Source organism: Talpa europaea, assembly GCF_964194135.1.
Source record: "Talpa europaea genome assembly, chromosome: 7".
Taxonomy (NCBI): Eukaryota; Metazoa; Chordata; class Mammalia; order Eulipotyphla; family Talpidae; genus Talpa; species Talpa europaea.
Genome location: NC_140074.1, coordinates 124,958,745 through 124,973,760, shown reverse-complemented (window position 1 = coordinate 124,973,760; position 15,016 = coordinate 124,958,745). Strand labels below are relative to the sequence as shown.

The following is a 15,016-nucleotide window of genomic DNA, read 5'->3' as shown; positions in this document are numbered from 1 at the left end:
TATCTATATAAATTTAAATGTTCCTCTGGCTCTTAGTCAAATGTAATAACAAACCCTTCAAAATAGTTTTTTTTCCAATTAATCTTGCCTTCATTTTCCCTGGGGTGGGGGTCTTTACCACCAGAGTACTCATTATTTGAGATACAAAGTTAATTATTATGTAGGGAAGGAAAGCATCCAAATTATGAAAATTCACTAGCAATTTTCATAAAATTAGTTTCCAACTTAAATGTTCTCTTCTCATTTAATACCAGGGTCTATCTCACCAATAATTTCAAATGTTTTAGGTCATAGGATTTTTCAAAACCTACCAATCAAGGCAAATTAATTATAAAATAAAAATGCAAATATCGCTAAGGATATAGATATTCCAAAGTGGATGAAACCAATGTGGGAAAGAATAGCCCCCAAATGCACATTGGCAAGGTTAGCTCCGTTAACAGAAGAGAGAATGGGCAAGTATAACATGACAGGTGTGATTAAGGAGGAAGAATACCAAAGAGAGAAGCCTTTGGAGAACCCACTGACTTCTGTGAAGGCTTTTATTAAAAAAGGACTCTCTTTATGATTGGTGCATAAATCAAAGGAGACATGAAGGAAGTTACATTGCACTATAAAAATTAAACCAGAAGATCAACATGAAGCATGCTCTTTTCTAAAATGATTTATTTTTATTTGTACATGCATACAAGAACTGGGGAATAGGCCAGAGGTGTGGGTGAGGGTGTGTGTGTGAGAGAGGATTCACCAGACACAGAGTGGGGAGCAGAATAGGCACATCTGCTGAAATAAACTGCTGAGGGGAGCAGTAGGTGAGACAGGAGAGGTCTGCTGTGTCATGTGGGTCAGCTCCCTGGCTGGGGATCAAACTCATGCTGCAGTGGCTGCTGATATCTTGATAGCGCAGAGACTTTAACCCCTGCGCCAGCAGGGAGGCCCTGAAGCCTGCTTTTTTTAATTATAAAAATTAGCAAACAGATGCAGCTATTACCTAAATCTAATTAAAGAAAAACACAAAGTAAACTTATCATAGTTTCACCTTTCAAGAAAGTCCCTATTGGATATTCTTTCTCTATACACCATGCTGTTTTGGTCTCTGCTAAGTGGATTTTTATCTTGAACAGCAACTGTGGGACCCCCAAAGAAGAACTTAGTAGGCATTCCCAGTTGCAACCTTCCTTAGCCTCTAAAAATCTGTCTTCACTAGGAGTCAAATACTCCTATGACTTCTGGAGCCAGACATGTAAAGCGAAAAGTTAAATCATCAAGGTATAGGATCAAAGGGAGGGATAGAGACCAAAGGCAATCAGTCATTTGCAATCTGTGAGGTTTTACACTCAGGTTGCCCCATGTCCAGAAATGCTCTGGTTAGAGAAAGTGGAAAGGACCGTCAGTAAATGTGCAATAAAAGAATCTGCAGCTAAATGCACTACAGGTCACTATTCCAAATACAAATTTATTTGCAAGGCAGGAGGACAGAAAGAAGCAGCAGTGTAAAGGGCTTCTCCTAGCCTATACAGTTTGAACAATGCTAACAGAAATTAGCAACTGGGGGCCTCCCTAGCGGTGCAAGGGGTTAAGTCACAGCACTATGAAGCTATCTGCAGTCACTGAAGCTTGAGTTCGACCCATGGCCAGGGAGGTGACCCACATGGCACAGCAGACTTCTCCTGTCTCGCCTGCTGCTCCCCTCAGTAGTGTTTTGCAGTAGATCCACCTGAGTGGGGGAGCACCCCACTCCGTCTCTCTTACCACCCCCCACACCTCTGGCCTGTACCCCAGTTCTTGAATGCATAAATAAATAAATCTTAAAAAAAAAAAAAAAGAAGCAACTGAGGAAATTAAATTTACAAGGGAAAGAGAAGTTGTAAGAATTGGCTTTTTTGTAAAATCTCTCATGAGATGATTCTGGTTCTTTTAATGGACACTTTATCCTTAAGAAATTTTCTCTTTCCCCAAATTTAGAAATCCCCCAAATTTAGAAAAGCAAGTCTCTGCAATCAAAGCAAGCTTGCTGAAAAGTCTTCAGAATGAAGACAGAGGTCCTACTCTAGCTGGGTTTATTAAGCCCAAATGCCACCTTCACAAATGAGCCACTAGTTAAAAAGCTAGTCAATTAAATGGGTGAACGATGATAAGGGTGGACACACTTTTAGGTCAGTGACTCTCCCTTCAGTGGGTCACAGTCTCCCTCTGAGCATGAGCAGGATCCTGCTTCTAGTCAGTGGACAAAAACAAAGGATAGGGTATTCACTTACATGATCCTTCATTACCTAAGACTCTACCTTTGCAGACCGGAGCAAGATTCCCCTGCTGGTTTTGAAGAAGTTGCTGTATTGTGGGATGGTCACCTGGCAAGGAACTACTGGGGGCTTCGAGGAGCTCAGAGTGGCCCCTAGATGACAGCCAGCAAGAAAATTGGGGCCACAGTCCTATGGCCACAAGGAACTGAATTCTGCTAGCAACCACGTGAGCTTGGAAGGGAAAGGCATACAGAAAGGAATACAGAGTGGCTGACTCCGAGGTTAAGGGTGTCAGATGCAACGTAATGTGACCCTGCACGGAGGACCAAGTAAGTCATGCCTGGATTCTGGACCTAGGGAAACTATAAAATAACAAGTATGTGTCGTTTTAAGCTGCTAAATTTGTGATAATTTGTTATGCAGTAATAGATAACTACTATAGCTACATACAGCTACTATCCATCATCGCAAAAGTTCACCCAAAGTAATCAACCCCACAAAGTAGACTATCTGGATATGATAGTCTGCTGCTCCCTACCTTTCACTAAGAAATAGCAAAACTAAAATATCGCCCAAAAAATGTGTCAGTTTAGGATTAGTCATATGTTAAAACTCTACTGAAATGACAGGCGGGTGCAAGGAAGAAGATAAACACCAGACTAGTGCTCTGGAGGCAAACCAATGACAGGATCATAAAAGAGGAGAAATTTGTCAAATGTTCATCCAACACTACTGAGGCTGGGGAGTTTACACTGTCTCTCTGGGAGGAATTGATTTTGGGCCCCTAAAAAAGGAATAATCTATATATAGATAGGACTGGTTTCCAAAAGATGTGCTAGGTGGGGTTCAAGTCTCTCTACTTTGCACCATGCCCACTGAGAACCCCCATTATATTTTTGGTCTAACATACCCCAAGGCACAGTCCAGCCTCCCAGACTTACACACTGCTCACTGGTCTCTGGAATGAATTCCCCCTCACTGTTGATGCTGGTATAGGATCCTTGCCGGGCAATTCGCTGCTGCCGCTCAGGTACATAGCCAGGAGGAGGTGAGCTTCGACCAGGGTTCTGTGAGCCTAAAGAACAGAAACAAGACCTTTGACCACAGGGCCCAGGACATGCAGCCTGACCAAATGCAGACATGGGGCCAGCTCAGAAACACCAGGCCAAGCAGTCAGGGAGGTGACTCTGGCCACCACAATCTAGCACATTCCACATTCTCTGAGGCCAATAAATCCCTTCCTAACAGAAGACTAACTGCAGAGATGGAGCAGGCACTAGTACACATATGACCAAGGACCTTGGAACAAAATATGACCCAGAACAAACCCTATTAAAACAATTTAGACTGGTAAGCATATAAGCATTTTTCAAAAAGCCTCGATTAAAATGTCACTCCTGTCTAATTCTACCTGTAGCGTTCCATTTCTCACCTCTCCTCCCAGCCTAGGAAGTACTAGGAATTTCATTCATCCATCAGTCTACTTCCCTTGAGCTTTGGATGAAGCAGTATCTTGAGACTGACGCCCAGGGAAAAGGCACCGCCACACACCTGAGCATCTTTCTCCATCTCTCTCTGCTGCTCCATTCCTCCCATCAGTGCCCTCTTTATCTGTTCTCTATCTGCACCAAGTCACAAGGCCTCCCACGGGTCTGGCCAGGAGCAAGACTATAGTTGCTCCATCCCTATCCACTCCCACCCATCCTTGCTAAGAGTGTTATTACCTTGTACTTACATAGTGCTTTACTTTTTGTTGGACATTTTACAATGATTACATTTGATTTTCAACATTGCAGTAGAGACTTGGCAAATTCTGAGTCCTACTAAGTGACATGCATTCTGTAAGATTTCTTTACACTTATTATTTCACTTAATCTTCTCAGTAATCCTGAGGTAAATATTTGCATTATTTAACAGAAAAGGAAATAGAGACTCAAAGTGCTTTACATTTCTCGAAAGAAATATAACATAGGTAGGAATTATCTCTATTTTACAAGTAAAAGAACATAGTCAATTTGCATGCACTTTTACTACATCAGTTTGTGAGACGGAACAGTTATTACTCTAACATTCCTAAATGACATAAAATGTATTGAGATATTTTGTAAGCCACTAAGGGATGCTTTTCTATCATAAGGTGTTTTGAGTCTAGGAAAATGTCTCCCTACTCTTAGCTTAGAGCTTTTTCTGATTAATTCTACTGCTGTCCATGATCAGAGAAGGAGACAAAGGTGAGGCCAGAAGTTTGCATCTTTTTCCCTTTCTGTGTTCAACGGACATATCTCCAGAAGGTTTAACAAAGCTTTAACAATACCTGCACACAAATACTTCTGATACTTTCAAAACTTAAATACAGGACTCTTAGCCTGAGCCCCTTTCCTGTTCTGGAGAGAAGAAATTTACCCCATTACGTAGAAAACCAGAGATATGAGGGCCTTCCAACTCCCTTATCTAACACTACTCCCTCCACCACCGCCACCACCAATTCCCAGAAACCCGACAGCAGAAGGGCCATCTTGCAACAAAGCAGGCTGCTTTCCTTGCTGGTTGGTTTTTCCAGTCTAGTTCAGGGCTGTAGCACCAAGTTTCCTGAAATGGAACTGCAGGCAAGATGGTCTGTGGGAATGGCTAAGGAAGAAAGATAGAACAAATTTGGTGGCTGGAAATCTGAGGAAGAACCTGACTCACTCTACCCTGGTAGATGGGAACTGCCAACTGCCTACTCCTGCCTTTCTTGATATAACCCTAATCTAGACCAGTTTCAGAAGGAAAATTTAGGATATATACACAGGTGCTGCGTGTTTCTCTGTGTGTAGCTATATATATATATATATATATATATATATATATATATGCATCTATGTATCTTTACTGTTGTTCAGCAGCTCATGTGGCGCCCAGGAGCACTCAGTTTGTGCTCTGCATTTTGGATGTGAGGTTGCGTACCAGGGATAAGGTATCTATTGCAAAGGCCAGTCTCTGCTCTTTGAACAACCTGGAACAGAAGGCAGGCCTAGCAAAGTGCTAAGGTTCAATGACACTTTCTGAACCAGGTGGCTCCTCCCAAAATCTAGGAACCCTAAGAAGGAAGAAAAATACTTAAAGTCACAGAATGTTGGGGACGGTTGCTCTTTAAAAGATAATCTCTAGAAAATTTAAGTTTTTATTTTTAATGACTTTCAAGAAACTGACATCCTCCTTGATTCACATGAAGTTAGTTGTTTAGAATATATGCTCCTTTGGTTGTATGGAAGACACGTCAATGAATTTCCCCCAAGAACACTCTCAATTTCTTGTTGGAGGCATCAACCCAGCCTCTAGAACCACTGACAATTAGGTATTGAGGCCAGAAGGCTAACACAGGGCTCTCAGTAATTTGGCTTCCCTACCAGACCCCAGAGCAGAGGCCAGAATCAAAACTGCTTTTAAAAGAGGCATAGAATTTTGCTGGGTTTCTCGTCCATACACCTCACTCACAGAGTAGAGGCTACCGCTTCTGAGATAAAGAAAGAGATACTTGAGCTATGCCTTTCAAATGCTCTCAAACAGCCTATGAAGGAAAAGAGTGTTTGTCCGAGTTCTCTAAGCCCTGGCAAAAACTGACAGGTCTCTGGGTAAATTTAGGGGCATTGTGCTATGAACTAGTAGAGCAATGAAATCAGCCACAGCAATTTTTTTTTTCCCTTTTCTTTTCAATCCTCTGTTACTGCTTGTTTAATCCTCACAACACCTGGTGGTGGAGGCACATCACCTACACTGTATGAAGGAAAGCTGAGACCCAAATTCACAGAGTGACTGAATGGTGGGGCTGTCGCTAGAAAACTGGCCTTGTGACTCTTCGGTGCAGCTGAACCAAGGCAATTTTGAGATTGTTATTTATTTCCAAAAAGGGCACTCTGCTCAACCAAGTGGCAGAAGGCAAAGACTTCTCTCTGAGCTGGCCAGGCCATGTGCACCTCAAGAACAATCTAAACAGGGGCCTCCCTGGTGGCGCAAGGGGTTAAAGCGCCGCACTATGAAGTAATCCGCATCCTCAGTGGCACGAGTTCGATCCCCGGCCAGCCAGAAAGCAACCCACATGGCGAAGCAGACCTCTCCTGTCTCACCCCCTGCTCCCCTCAGCAGTGTATTTCAGTCAGTCTGCCTGTTCTCATCCATCCCTCCCTGTCTCTGAAATCCTCTCGCCCCCCTGCATCTCTGGCCTGTACCCTAGCTCTTGTATGCATAGATAAATCTTTAAAAAAAAAAAAGAAAAAGAACAATCTAAACAGCAGATGGGGAAGCCTCCCTGGTGGTGTAAGGGTTAAAGTCTGAGTGCTATCAAGCTATCACCAGCCTCTGCAGCACGAGTTTGCTCCCCAGCCAGGGGGTTACCCACATGGCACAGAAGACCTCTCCTGTCTCACATGTTGCTCAGTGTAAGTACACTGCTCACCTCAGCAGTGTATTTCAGTAGATCCGCCTGTTCTGTTCCCCATCTGTCTCTGGTGAAATCTCTCACCCCCCCCCCACCTCTGGCCTGCACCCCAGTTCTTATATGCATAACTACATAAAAATAAATCTTTAAAAAAATAAACAAACAGGGCCTCCCCGGTGGCGCAGCAGTTGAGCGCTGGGTTGCGAAGCTGCCCGCGGCCTCTGAGATGCCGGTTCGATCCCCGGCTGCTCCCCGGCCACCAGAGGAGGGTCCCACATGGCGCGCAGACCTCTCCTGCTGCCCGCTGCTCCCCTCAGCAGTGTACTTCGGTCCTCTGCCTGCTCTGCTCCCTGCTCTGGCTCTGGTGAATTCTCTCACCCTCCCGCACTTCTGACTGTACCCAGTGTTTGTATAAATAAATAAATAAATCTTTTTAAAAAATAAATAAATAAAATAAAAAACTAAACAAACAGTAGATGGGGATCCCTACCCATAGGAAATAGGGCAGCCTTTCTGCCAGAAGCAGGAAGGAGGCTAATAAGGGGATTTCTTGACAGCACAGGGAAAAGAAATACAGTGCCCTGTTTCATGAATTTCACTTGTCCTGCCCAGGATCACCTATGAGCCAGAGGCCACCGATACAAGATGTCATGGTCTCAGCGACAAAGACAAGATTGCAGCAAGGGGAAATCTGAATCAAGAATAAGAAAGCTACCCCGCTTTCCCACAGCCCACATATCAAAGGCCCATGTACTTGGCCATTTCTCTTGATACAGTGGTTTAAGTTTTTTCAGTGCAACTATGAAAAATGGATGGTTTCCTTAAGCCCTACCATGTCTCAAAACATGAATACTACTTAACACTTGGCTAACAAATGTTAGTCTAGTGCCTGCTTCCTACTTTTGATTGTGGGTAACATCTTGGTAGCCCACACGTTCTGTGCAAATTCAATCCATATGTTGGCAGCCTTTGCTAGCAGCAGAAGTAACCTAGTAAGATAAACAAGGTGTAGTAAGAAAAGCCTAAGCTTTAGAATTAGATGAATTAGAACAGGAGTTCAAATCAGGCTTTGTGCTCTAAATGGAAGATTTTAATTCTCTTCTACTGCTACTTCTTCACCTGCAAAAATGGTGAATTATCTACCTTGTAACCTTTTTTGGAAGTTATAAGCGTGGTGGCACAAGTACACAACTATGTAGTAGAAACTTGGCAGAATTCCACTCCTTCCCTTCCCTTTATGTGGCAGATATAACAGATTAGACTTAAGATCCATTCCCCCTTCTACATGTCTTTCAGCCCCTCAGAATCTAACCAACTAAAAGCCATCATTCTAAGACCCCCTTTAGGCTCAACCGATCGGGTGCATGTGTGTGGGGTTTGGAGAGCTCCCTGGCTTCCTGTTTTGGGGCACAGTCAACAGAAGTCTTAGTTTTTCTACCCCAGCATTCACTCTACACCCAGTCTCCAGTTTGCTGGCTGTCCAGAGACGGGTACAGGGACTCCCTCGTCAGTGGTGTGCAGCAAAGCAAAATGGCTCTGTGTTTCTGGGTCTGGTAGCTTCCTGATTACAGAGGAGGGAGGAGCCCTATGCTGTGCTTTAATCTAGAGTCTGTTTTTCTTACTCTCCAAATGATTCTAGAAACCAGAAAGTGCACCAAATCTTTTTCCTGAAACTAGTTAGAATGGCTTCTGTTCTGTGCAACAGAACCCTGAGTGAAAAGGTATTATACATTTTACGTAAACAAAGAAAAAAATGTTTTTTGTAAGGGACTGATGAGAGAATGAAAAACCCTACTTACTGATGAAATCCCATTCATTGGTACAAATTATCCCCCCCAAAGATAAACTGCCCTCAGTCTGTTACATGGAGTATCTAGGGCAAGATCTCTCTGGGGTAAACTATCCATGGCCTCCCTGATACCCATTATCTCATTCATCAGCTGCCACTGAACTCTCCCCTGCTTTTGAAGATGGGATGGGACTAGCTCACAGGAGGCCAGGATCACAGACCCAGGAGAGCAGGGGGAGGGGAATGGGGAGAGAATAGCAAAGGTTTTCTGAGCTTTTATTTCCAGCCAGAGACTTTCACTTTTTCCAATACACATTGCTGCCTGCAGAGAGCCAGCCTTATTATCTGATGGGCAGTGGGCCAGGGGCTATTGTGCACAGGCCCACAGCTTGGGGCAGGAAAGGGAAGTCTCCACAAACCAATGGCTATCAGAGGAAGCGAATGGAAAAACCAGAGTTGGCAGAACAGCTCCAGAGCATTTTCAGTTTTGTTTTTATCTTCATTTCAGAAATTGGGGGCCAATGAGACACGCAGCAGCAGTCAAGAACAAGTGAGTCAGGGGGCTGCCAGGACGGGACGCTGAACTATTGTTAAGTCTCACAGATTTTCGCTATTTACCAGCAGGGATAGCAGTGAGCCTGACACACAGACCACAGTGCTATTCAAGACACACTCAGGTCTCCGGAGGCGGGCATAAGGAGGGATGGCAGATTCTCTGGGACTGCCAGTCTGCAGTCATTCCTGACATTCCAGTCTGGACTTGTTCTAGTCTCACCAGGCCATTTGTGCCAAGGGGTCCCATCTCCACATGAACTGAAGCAAAAGAGCAGAGTAGTCCTGTGTTGAGAGTGGCCCACACCTCCCCACAAAGGCCTTGTGCACATAAGGAGAAAGTCAGGGGTTGGAGCTGCCAGGTGCCCATGCCCCTCCCAGGGCAGGCTAGCTCTTTGCCAGACTCCTTAACCCAGTGACTGTCGGAAATAAACTCTCGTCCTGGGATGGAGCTGATCCTTCTGCTCTGCATGCTGACTCAAAGCTGAAAGATAGGCCCTTGGATTCCAGCCCTTTTCATAGGAGACTGCTGTCAGGAAGTTGGTGCCGTCAGGAAGCTGCCTCTACAGGGAGCTTGAGGGGTCTGGGTCAGTGTTAATGTGCAGGTCACTGCAAGTACAAAGAGATAGCTTTTTTTGGCCATCAACTATTCTCTCTAAACCTTTTTCTCTCTTGCTGAGGGCAAATGAGATGGGGGTGGAATAAAATCTTTTTTCTTCCACAATGGAAAATCTTAACCAGTATTTTTCAATATGTTCACATTGGACCAGACTGTGCAGAATAGAGCTACGCAGTATTTTCATCCCATAAGACCTAAAAACATCCTATGTGCTTCAATTTTCCAAATTCCCATTTATTTTGAAGTTACTACCAAAACTAAACAATTTCTGGTTTCTTTCAGTGTCGCAAAAAAAAAAAAAACTAGAAAAGACCTATAGGGGTGAAAGAAACTCTGTGTGTGTGTGTATGTGTGTGTGTGTCCGACTCCCCTCCCCACCACACTACCTCTGCAGTCCTTGTTCTCCCCTTCGGATCTGTACCAGGACTGGAGGTGCATACTTCGCACAGTTCTCTAACTCGTTACTGCCTGGATATCATCTCATCCTTTCAGAGCATTTTCAGTTTTCCTTTTTTCCTTAACTAAGCCTGACTGTTCCTCTCTCTTCTCAGAGGAAGAGGGCACCCTTCCTCTACTGGACTCCAAATTCACCTTCTGCAGGAGACAGCACCCCCAATGCTCCTTCGTCACCACCTTCAATCTCCCTTTCAACTGTCTTGCACCTCTCTTCATAACATGCTCAGATCTCTAGCCTAAAAATATCTTGACTTCTTTTCTGCCGCTCCCTTAACTCACTCACCTATTCTGTTTTTCCCTTTCATGGCCAAACTCCTTGATAGAACTGAATGCTTCCATTCATTGGCTACCCAGTTCTTAAGGGGCTACAGTCTGTTTGCCTCAACCGTGGGATGCAGTGGCAAGATAAGGAGTAAGATGAAGTAAGAACAGACATACAGGAATTTAACATGCATTTGGACTAAAGGGGAATCAGAAGGCAATAGGGGGCCTCCCCTGGTGGCGCAGTGGTTGAGCGCTGGGTTGCGAAGCTGCCCGCAGCCTCTGCAGCGCCGGTTCGATCCCCGGCTGCTCCCTGGCCACCGGGCGAGGGTCCCACATGGCGCGCAGACCTCTCCTGCCGCCCGCTGTTCCCCTCAGCAGTGTACTTCGGTCCTTCTGCCTGTTCCGCTCCCCGCTCTGGCTCTGGTGAATTCTCTCACCCTCCCGCGCTTCTGACTGTACCCAGTGCTTGTATAAATCAATCAATCAATCTTTAAAAAAAAAAAGAAGGCAATAGGGACAAATCCGTCAGCTGAGGTTTGACTACATGGCTTAAGGGCACCACCCAATGTATTAAGGAACAAGTAGGGCTTGAGGCCCACTTCAAAAGTGGGTAGAATTCCTCAAGGTTAAGAAACGAGGAAGGGCATCTTCACGTAGAGAAATGTCATCTGCCTTGTCTGAAGATTTCCCTACGGGGTGTCTCCTTTGGGTCAACTCATTACCTAAGTAGTGTTTTCTTTTTTGTTTTTTAGCATGAATTGGTTTAACAAACTAACTGGCTTGAAAAACACTGAAATTCAAGGTTTATAAATCATGATGGGAAAAACAAAAGGTGAACATGCTAGCTAACTTCAAATATTTGAAAAACTGTCGTATGAAAAGATATTATTTATGTTGCTCAAGAGAACAGTTGTAGAGTCACTGGGTAGAGTGAGAGAAGTCAGATTTTCAATTCTAATAAGGCAGAATCTCCAATAAGCAGAGCTGTCTAAAACTGGACTGGCCGATCAACACATACCCGTCCTGGCAACACTGCTGTGGGGGCTGCACGGCCCGCAGGTTGCAGTCTCTCCCTCAGTCCGCCCGGGCTCATTAATGTTGGTGAGGAGAAAGACAATCCTGGTGGGGATTAAATCAGCAAGGTCTACAAACCAGAGACTTCACTGACCTCATTTCTACTGCTAGGACTTCTCCTAGTCCCTCTCGCTTTGATCGCTACCCCTCTCGCTCCTGTTTCCTTCTCTCTCCGGAGGCCTTACACTGTACCAAAATCACCAGACCTGTCTCTTACCCATGACCTGTCGTTTGCAACCTGGGCAGTGTCGTGTGAGGCCTCTTTCCAACCCTTTCCTAATTTCCCTCCTTTTTCTGGTCACTCCTTTCTTGTGTCCTTTGCAGGTTCATCCTCCTTTAATGGACCCGGGTTGGAAGCTGAGTCCTAGCCCTGTTCTCTATAAGCTCTGCTTAAGTGAATGCTCATCTGAGCTCATGGTTTCAATTTGTCAATTTCTAAACTTTTTCTCCAGCCCAAGTTTTCTCCCTTTTGAGCTAGAGATCTGTATATCTCACTGCCTATTTGATATCTCCTCTTGGCTGTCTCAAAGGTACCCCCAATTCAACCTGTCTAAAACATTAGACCTGCTCCTTCTCAGCACCAGAAACCAAGCTTTCTTCTAGGGTTTCTGTCCTGATGAAAGGCGGCACCATCTCTGAGATCATAAATCAGCAACTTATCTCCTGCTCTCACTGCCTGTAAATTCAATCCAATACACCATAGTTGTTCTTCAACTTTCTGGCCTTAGAATCCCTTTATGCTTTAAAAATCAAGGACACAAGGATTGGGGTCAGAATGGGGCATTTGCAATTGTATGGGGGAATATAAAAATAAAATTTAATATTAAAAAAAAAAAGAATAAAGGTGACAAAGGAATAAAAAAAAAAATCAAGGACACCAAAGAGCTTTTAGTTATGTGGATAATACTAAGAAATACTCACTGTATTAGGAATTAAGGCTCAGAAATTACTAAAACAAAATAATATATAAGCACACATTCCATTCGCCATTAAAGCAATGACAGTACCTCAGGCATGTAATCTCTGGAAAATTCCACTGTATATTTGTGAAAAGACAAATCATGCCTTAGTGTTATTATAAAAATAGTTCTGTCCTCACAAACCTCTTGAGAGACTCTCGGGGAAACCGCAGTACCCACATCACAGTCTGAGAACCACTGCCATGTCGTGTTCAATCAGTTTTACCTTCTGAATTGTCTGACTCCTCTCTCCACGATTGCTGCTAACCTACTCTAGGCTTCTGTCTTCTTTCACCTGGACCACTGCATTAGCTTAATATGGGCCCCTGATATCCATCCTTGGCCCCCTCCAATCTGTTCTCCACACTGTAGCCAACTTTTCTAAATACAAATGCTGTGCCACCCATTCTGTTTCACTTAAAAACCCTAAAAAGGGGGGCCTCCCCGGTGGCACAGCAGGTTGAATGCTATGCTGTGAAGCTGCCTGTGGCCTCTGCAGCACGAGTTCGATCCCCGGCCTGCCAGGGAGCAACCCACATGGCGCGGCAGACCTCTCCTGTCTCACCAGCTGCTCCCATCAGCAGTGTTTTCGGTCCATCTGCCTGTCCTGCTCCCCACTCTGTCTCTGGTGAATTCTTTCTCCCTCCAGCACGTCTGGCCTGTACCCCAGTTCTTATATAGATAAATCTTTAAAAAATTTTTAAAAACCCTGAAAAAGACTTTCATTGTTTTTAACATAAAGATCAAGATCTGCATTGCAGACCACAGGTTCTTCCTCCCTCCCCAACTTTAGGCTGTCCTTCTCCTTCTGTTCATAGCTCTCCAGCCCTGAGGACTTATATCTGTTGTTTGGTGCTGGTTTTTTAAATTTTTTTTTTGAAGAGGGGGAACAGGTTATTCCTGTTTCTAATACTCCCTCTGCCATTAAAGCTCTACATCTGCAGCTCCCTGCATGGAAGTCTTTTCTTTCTTTTAAAGATTTATTTATTTATTTATTCAAGAACCAGGGTACAGGCCAGATGCACAGAAAGTGAAAGGATTCACCAGAGACAGAGCAGGGAACAGAACAGGCAGATAGACGGAAGTACACTGCTGAGGGGAGCAGCGGGTGAGACAGGTCTGCCACGCCATGCAGGACCCTCGCTGGCCAGTCAGGATCGAACCGTTGCTGCAGAGGCTGCGGACAGCTTTACAGTGTGGCACTCAACCACCTGCGCCACCAGGGGAGGCCCTGCATGGAAGTCTTTTCCCCAAAACTCCCATTTATGGTGTGGGGTCACAGCCTAAGGTTTCCCTGGTCCTGAAATCAGGTCACATCCATCTGCTCATTGTACCACACACCTTGTGGTCACAGCCTATCTATCCATTAATTGCATCATGACAAGTAAATGTCGGTCTTCCACTGGTCATGAGGGTCACAGGGGCAGGAGTTGTGCCTTTTGCTTCTCATGTTTCTGGCACAAAGTAGGTACTTCAGTAATTACTTCTTGAATGAATGAAAATACAGTTTGATAGGGAGAGAAATAAGATAACAAGATACTAGGATAAGCGTTATAATGGAGATGGCAGTCAAGGCTCCTCAGAAAGGCATGCTTTCTCAGCCACCTCTATTTCCCCTCCAGATACATGAGGCAACCTAAATGGTGAGTGAGCTCTCTCCAAGCAAAAAGGTCTAAAAGTCCTCTCCCCTCTTCCTTGTCTCTGGAAATGCTCCATATGCACTTCCCAGGTCATTCCAGTTAGGAATCATCTCTGCAATCTCCTGGTTCTATAGAAACAGGTTAAGTTGGTCCATTTCTCTCATCATGTTCACCATACCCCACATATAGTCCAAACCACTGGGGGTTCTTTTGTGATCATGGTGGGGAGGTGCTCTTTTGTAGGCCTGGAATATCAGTATCTGTCTCTACTTTGTGCCCAGTGATTCTTCCTTTGCTTGTAGCTCAGATGTCACCTCTCCTGTGAAAGACCTCCAAAGACCTAGGCAGTTTGTTATTGTCTCCACTGTGCTCCCACCCTCGCCCTCCCACATGCCTCCGCTGTGGCATATGTCCAGCCCAGGGGCTGGCTCAGAACATGTGCTGAATGGAGGAACCCAGGGGCTATGTGTACTGCAGGGTTGTGCTGCACATTCTCTTGACAAACAGGAACAACTTTATAGAAATCGTATTCTTCAGTGTTCTCAGCCAAGGAAACCCATAAATGGCTCCCTTCAACAATGACTGAGCATTTAGTTCTAGTTTCCACACACAGAACACAAACTCTTGCTAGTAGCAGGTAGGAGGGCCAACAGTTGTGGCATGTCAATACTCACTGCTTACTCTACAAATGAATGATGCTGCCCTCCCCGCTCCTCAGTCTCTGTTAGTCTGGAACATTGGCTAAGCTGGCAGAGCTTCCCAGCCCCCAGGGCGCCTGGATTTCAGGATCAGAGATGTTCTGGATAGGGTCTTCTTGTGGGGTGCTGGCTTTCTCTTCAACCAGCTTACTGAGAACATAGCTACTAATTATCCACAATGCCCCCAAATATGAAACTCTTACACGACTTTCAGCTGCACTGTCAGGGCTTGCTTGGGCTTCAGCAATAACTAGGCGACACAAAGTCAATGTCACTGCAGTAACATTCTTCCTACTACCAAGAGG

The 15,016-nt window shown here is 44.8% G+C and overlaps 1 protein-coding gene across 1 annotated transcript in view; it reads right to left on the bottom strand.

The window, feature by feature from the left end:
• Positions 1–15,016, bottom strand: part of MAP3K3 (mitogen-activated protein kinase kinase kinase 3) — a gene marked incomplete at both ends in the record, with an annotated part of 67,397 nt that overhangs the window by 9,977 nt on the left and 42,404 nt on the right. Inside the window, one exon of the mRNA XM_084238031.1 lies at positions 3,185–3,318. Coding sequence (XP_084094157.1) covers positions 3,185–3,318 — 134 coding nt within the window. The remainder of the gene's footprint in view (positions 1–3,184; positions 3,319–15,016) is intronic.